The sequence below is a fragment of the Monoraphidium neglectum genome (genome assembly GCF_000611645.1).
Source record: "Monoraphidium neglectum strain SAG 48.87 unplaced genomic scaffold scaffold00710, whole genome shotgun sequence".
Lineage (NCBI taxonomy): Eukaryota > Viridiplantae > Chlorophyta > Chlorophyceae > Sphaeropleales > Selenastraceae > Monoraphidium > Monoraphidium neglectum.
In genome coordinates this window covers 1-6,387 of record NW_014012918.1, presented here as the reverse complement: position 1 = coordinate 6,387, position 6,387 = coordinate 1, and the positions used below count along the sequence as shown (strand labels likewise).

The 6,387-nt window shown below is 59.8% G+C and overlaps 2 protein-coding genes across 2 annotated transcripts in view; one reads left to right on the top strand and one right to left on the bottom strand.

Annotated features, from left to right (window-relative positions):
• The window catches only part of MNEG_4934 (hypothetical protein), a gene marked incomplete at both ends in the record, with an annotated part of 730 nt that extends 444 nt beyond the window's left edge, over positions 1-286 (bottom strand). Inside the window, one exon of the mRNA XM_014046588.1 lies at positions 176-286. Within this exon, the coding sequence (XP_013902042.1) occupies positions 176-286 (111 nt within the window). The remainder of the gene's footprint in view (positions 1-175) is intronic.
• A 2,618-nt stretch (positions 287-2,904) lies between these two features.
• On the top strand, positions 2,905-6,360 carry MNEG_4933 (Coatomer subunit beta-2; the record flags this gene model as incomplete). Its single annotated transcript, XM_014046587.1, has 11 exons — positions 2,905-3,069; positions 3,302-3,376; positions 3,590-3,637; positions 3,867-3,956; positions 4,152-4,280; positions 4,456-4,515; positions 4,743-4,886; positions 5,120-5,326; positions 5,551-5,690; positions 5,836-5,977; positions 6,196-6,360. The coding sequence occupies 11 exons, from the start codon at positions 2,905-2,907 to the stop codon at positions 6,358-6,360; spliced, it is 1,365 nt and encodes a 454-aa protein (XP_013902041.1).
• Between the last annotated feature and the right edge of the window lie 27 nt (positions 6,361-6,387).

Genomic DNA, 6,387 nt, shown 5'->3' with positions numbered 1-6,387 from the left:
CTCACGCGCACATCCTTACACACATACGTGCACACGTGCTTGCCGCGCTCGTGAGCAAAGCAGGGCTAGGTATGCTGTTTGAGGGATGCTGCCCAGCACGGCATTGCCAACACGTGGGAGCAAGGAAGGATGTGATGCCCCCTTGTCTGCCTCACGACTGAGTAGGGGCCCACACCTTTGGCATGAGAGGCTGCTTGCGCTTCATGAGGGGATTGAGCCCGCCATACTTCTTGACCAGCAACGCCTCCTGCTCACGCTCAATGTCCACAGCGGACTTGTTCTGCATGATGTGCACGGTGGGCAAACTTCTGTTGCCTGTAGCATTCTGCAGCTGCTGCATCCCAGCAACATGTTTTGAGAGCATTGCTTCTCAGATATTGGGCGAAGCTTCACGCCAGGCCCTGCATGCATCGCACACCCGCTTTCCCGCCGCTTCAGTGCCTGCACTTCTCACGCACCCCACCTCACTCAACACGTTGCCTAGACCGCAGCCTGCAGCCCACCTGTCCCACCTGGTCGGTCATGCTGCTGCAACGCAGGCTTGCGAGGCTGTGCGCAAAAGAATGGCGCGCCACTTGACCGCCAAGCGATCTCAAGTCGAAGCGGGATTTTCAGCACTGCCGAGACGATGATACTGTGGTTTGATTTGAGCAATGAAGATGTGAGCAACGGCACTACGCTTGCGGGCACGGGGTTATCAAATTCGTCAAGTGGCCTGCAGCTGCCTGAGCCGAAGGATTCTTACGGGTCCGTCGATCCGTTTGTCGATGCGACCTGCTGGTTGTGGTCCTCAACATCTGCGCTACAGCTCACGTCTGGCATACGGCGACCTGTCAATTACTCACCTGACGCACGAGTCATCACTTGCTGCAGTGTGCACAGCACTTGCTGCGGTGTGTCTGTGCTTGCATTGCAAGTGTGAGCGTTGCAGCCCAGACGTTGAGTGTGGCGGGCAGGGACACTTCAGACTCTCTTGTTTCCTACAGCCACACTCAGGAAGGTGCCACCCGACGACACCCGGACTGCATTCAGGCCACATGGTGACTCTGCCATACGCGACAGACTTCGTACTCACATTGGCACTTTGCCCATGTGACCCCATAGAGCCCTTGTGCACTACCCATTCTCCGGTTCAGCAAGAGCCCCGCGGAACTGTTGCCGGGATGCCACGACCACGATGGGTCAATACAGCTTCGTCAAGTTTGTAGGGGATAGATGCCCGGAAGCCACAGGGCCCCGTGGCACGTAACTCTTTTGAGGCATGAAGGGACCTGGAGCGGCACCAGGGGCGCATCAACGAGCTGGATTCTGGGTGCCTTGACATTCGCCTTGCCTGGCGGCGGTGTGCGTTTGGGTTGCGGCAACCGAATTGCGACGCTTGCGTGGCGATTGGTTTCCAGCCGGCAATCTGGTGGTGGTTGTGCGGTTGTTGGGCAGCGCAGCCGACCCTTGTCAATTAACTGCGGCACAGCTACATATCACCAAGATGCACCCACCAGTGCGTGTACCTGCCTACTGGTGGATGCAAAGGGCATTTGCGAACCTTCTATGTTCGAGGTGAAGGCGGGCATGCAGGAACCTGCTCAGGCGTGCACAAAGCCAGGCTACTTTGACTGTGCGTCCCAGGGAGACCTCTGACGGATGCAGCAAGTGTTCAGTTGTTGGCGGATGGGTGTAGGAGGTCATTTTGATGACGGTGTTTTGCAAGTGAATGTGCTTGCCACAAGTCTATAAATGTGTGCTTGCCGCATGTCACGCGTCTGCCCCTTATCTATTTGCTGCTTGATTGTCCCTTTGTGGCATACGAAGGTTGCGAGCGGGCAGGTGCGCATGGCTTCTGTGCGAGGTGCATCAGAACTCCAGCGAGCGTGCACAGCAGCTGGGCGGCGAGGGGGTCAGGTGGCATCTTTGGTGTCGGCAAAGGGACGAGCTGGCAGTGATTGTGTGCTGGAGCAGTGTAAATGAGCGCTTCAGGACGGCCATGACATGACGTTCAAATAATATGTTGTGTGATATAGCCTACAGATTACTTCTGATTATGCAAGTAGAGCCAAGCACTTGAGTACTTGGTGACGAGTGGAGACGCTGGCCACCATCGCAGACATTGCCAGTAGCAAGCAGCAGGGCGCACATACTGTAGTGCGCGGGGTATCCCTGCCCTTCCCCGCTCCAGACCTAAGCAACAATATTCAGGTCAATGTGGTGTTGCATTGTGTGGTGTGGGCGACTGACTGGGGTGCAATGTTTGGTGCTAGTTAGCCCCCACTGGTGAATGGTGAGCGCATTTGCAGGACGCATGGATCGGATGCGATGGATGCCCTCTCACGAGCGTTGGGCTGACCCCCACGGCCGGCAATGGTATTGCGATATCATAACGTCTCTGTACCAACGCACCCCCAGAAGTCCGTGTCAAACCTTGACTAGCTTGATCAGCGCGATTTGATAAACGCAGCTTCGCCGTGTCCCTCAGTCCCAGAGTAATCCGACCTCTTTTCGGTATTAGCTTGCGGACAAAAGTGATGATATCCCTCAATTTATAGGTCGATAGCCTCGGATCGTGCCAGAAGGCTAGCCCGCATCGCAACTGATCTGCAGCTGGGCACGGGCGAGGGCCGTTTGTGGGGCCCGCGGAGCCTGATCATAGAACAGGCATTGACGGGAGGTGTCGCTGGGCTCAGCGTAGAGCAGGCCAGGTCGGTTGCGCCACACCGCTGCTGCGGGCGCGCAAGGGGCGCGCGCTTGTGCGCCTCGGATACAGCCGCATGCTGCCGCTGCTGTATGTGTGCGGATGCAGGCGAACTACGGCTGAAGGTGTAATTACGCGCCCCTACACACCCCGCGCAGCCCCCGCGCGGCCCCTCCCAGTGCCCCGCCAGGGCCGCGCGCCCAGCAGCTGCGGGCGCAATGGCAAACAGCACGGAAAAGAGCTGCAGCATGCTGGTGTTCAACGACAAGGCCATAACAGCATCTGAGATCAAGGAGGCCCTGGAGCACGGCGACGCCGAGGCCAAGGCGGTCGCCATGCGGAAGGCCATCACCATGCTGCTGTCGGGGGAGCAGCTGCCGCAGGTGCGCTGATCAATTGTTGGTAGCATTTCGCGTGTGTGCACAGCGGCAACGTACAACGGACCCTGGGGCTAGCAAGTTGCTGTGTTATTAGTTTACTTAGCTGCACGTGCCGGTCCTAATTGTGCCGTTTGCACGCGGTTAGCAGAGTAAATGGCAGTGGCACCCACTGTTGGGGTCCCCCATACCTCTTTCCCCTCAACCACCGCCCCAATCTGTGCCCGCTGCGCCGCAGCTGTTCATCACCATCGTACGCTATGTGCTGCCCTCCGAAGATCACACTGTGCAGAAGCTGCTGCTGCTCTATTTGGTGCGCATGGGGAGAGGGCAGGGGAGGACCTGCTTGTCCGCTCCCCTGCCAACCCTGCAGGAGCAACATCACGGCAGCGGTGGGCGCATTCAATACGCAGGGGTGTGCAGGGGCACAGCGCAAACACGTAGTCTGACTGACTCATGCAGCATGTGGATGTATTGAATAGGCTGCTGCGCCGCGTGCTGGTTGTGTCGCTGTTTGTCCTTGCAGGAGGCGATTGAGAAGACGGACGCATCGGGGAAAGTTCTGCCGGAGATGGTGCGGCAGGGACTATCGAGGGCTGACGGCTATGGACGGGGGTGCCTCTCAGCTGCACGCACGCTGAACTGCACGTCATGCTTCCCTCAAGCGTTTTGCAGGCATGATGCAGTGCTTGTGCAGCAGGCATGTCTCGGTCCACGGCTCGGTCGATGAGGGAGTTATCTTGCAGAGTGCCCCATACCCCACCCCCCCGCTTGTCGTCTCCACACGAACCCCCAAACCGCAGATTCTCATCTGCCAGAACCTGCGCAATAACCTGCAGCACCCTAACGAGTACATCCGCGGCGTTACTCTGCGGTTCCTGTGTCGCATCAAGGTGCCACCTTCACCCGCTCCAGGCAGCCATGCCTGCTGGCCACGTGCAGCAGTGGAACAACGGCACCTCAGTACGAGATGTCATTTGGCACTGGGGGCGGCGAGCGCACTCCCACTGCCGTCCTGCAAGCTGGCCAGCCTCTGTTTTTGCCCTCTCAACTGCCCGTCCGCTTGCCCTGCCGCGCCATTGCCCCAGGAGGAGGAGATTCTGGAGCCGCTGGTGCCCTCCATCCTGGCCAACCTGGAGCACAGGCACAGCTACGTGCGCCGCAACGCGGTGCTGGCCATCAATGCTCTCTACAGGTCGGGCGCGGCGCTTGGGCGGGTGGGGCTGCAGTAGAAGAGTGGCGATGGATGCTGGAGCTTGACGATGCTCAGATCCACAAAGTGCTCAGATCCACACAGTTGGAATCCATTTGTAGTGATACGCTCCATGCCACCCACCCACATGCGCTTAAGGTCAACCCCCTGCATGTTTCACCCTCTTAAGGCTGCCCAAGGGTGAGCTGATGCTGGTGGACGCGCCGGAGCTGATCGAGCGGTTCTTGGGACAGGAGCAGGTGGGGAGGGGTGCATGAGCTACCGCTTCTGGGCACCCGGCAGCCAGGAGGGGAGCAGAGGCATGTGGCAGTTTGTGCCGTGTCACTGGCCTTGATCACTTCGTCATGCTGTGTCACTCCTCTGCCCTGGAGGGTGTATGCCCTCGTGACCTCCTGTGGCCCTGTCTCCTTACCGCGTGCTGACGACACCGCAACGCTCCGCCCCATGCCCCCTGTGTGCCCTGCAGGACCTGTCCGCCAAGCGCAACGCATTCGCAATGCTGACGACCCACGCTGCGGACCGCGCCGTGGCCTACCTGTTCAACCACCTGGACAACCTGCCGCTGTGGGGGGACATCCTGCAGATGGCAGTGCTGGAGCTCATACGCAAGGTTAGCGGTGCTGGCGTGAGCGGGTGCATGTCTGCCCTGCCAGGCACTCGCTTGCGCAGGGCAGCCATACACCGTACCCTGAATGTCAGAAGGGTGCATGCGAAATGCGCTTAGGGCGCCACTGTAGCCGGTGGCCGTGAGTCGCTTCAGGCGCGGCTGCTGCCGGTGTGCGCAGTCTCTCAAAACAAAAATGGCTCGATTTCCCACAAATCTTGATTCATCCCCCCGCCCAGGCGTGTGTGACCCACCCCGAGTCCAAGGGCAAGTACATCAAGATCATCCTAGCCTTGTTGCAGTCGTCATCAACAGCCGTCGTCTATGAGTGCGCCGGCACACTGGTGACGCTTAGCCAGGCCCCCACCGCCATCCGCGCCGCCGCCAACTGCTACTGCCAGCTGCTGGTCAGCCAGAGCGACAACAATGTCAAGCTCATCGTGCTGGTGGGCGTGACGGGGATAGGGGAGAGGAGGCAAAGGGGTGGGTTTGGGGCCGCTCGCCGGGTGCTCCGGGGCTCCACCAGGGATAGCTACTTGTGCTCATTCCAGTGCTAAATCCCACTAACCCATCACAAGATTTCTCTTCTGCATGGATGCTTGCTGCCTTCCGGCCTGGCGCAAGACTTGCAAGCTGCCCCTGTCCTGTCCTGCGACTCCCTCCCCCTCAGGACCGGCTGTCTGAGCTGAAGGAGAAGCACCGCGACGTGATGCGTGACGTGCTGCTGGACATCCTGCGCGCCCTGGCCGCGCCCAACTCTGACATCCGCCGCAAGACCCTGGACCTGGCCCTGGAGCTCATCGACGGCCGGTGAGAGGACGCGAGAGGGGGGGGAGGGGGGTGCTTTGCCTGCCGAGTGCTGGGCTGGTTCAGCCTGAGTGTGGAGCGCGCTGATCTCAATGACACGCGACCTTACTCCTCATCATGGCCTCTCCATCGCTTGTGTCCCCCCCAGCAACATTGACGAGGTGGTGATGGTGCTGAAGAAGGAGATCGTGAAGACGCAGTCCTCCTCCAGCGACGCCTCAGACCGCGGGCCAGAGTACCGCCAGATGCTGGTCGGGGCCATCCACACCTGCGCTGCCAAATTCCCCGACGTAAGAGGGCTGCGCGACGGGTTTCCTGCATGTTGTGCGCTTGCGGGCGCACGCAAGGTGGTTGCATGCTGGGTTTGATTAGGCACAGGGAGGAGTGGAAGCTCAACAGCTCTGTGCACTGGACCGAGTCTCTATGTGCCTTTGGGGCAATCAAGATTTTGCCTTTGATCCCCCTTTCCATGCGTTGCTCTGCCCCAACGCCTCTGTGGGCTGCCCAGGTGGCGTCCAATGTGGTGCACCTGCTGATGGACTTCCTGGGTGACTCGTCGACGTCTGCCGCACTGGACGTGGTCTTCTTTGTGCGCGAGATGTGTGAGACGCACCCCGCCCTGGTGCCCAGCGTCCTGGAGCGGCTGCGCGACAATTTCCCCACCATCAGGTGAGGGCGGGGCGGGGGCGTAGACATGAAC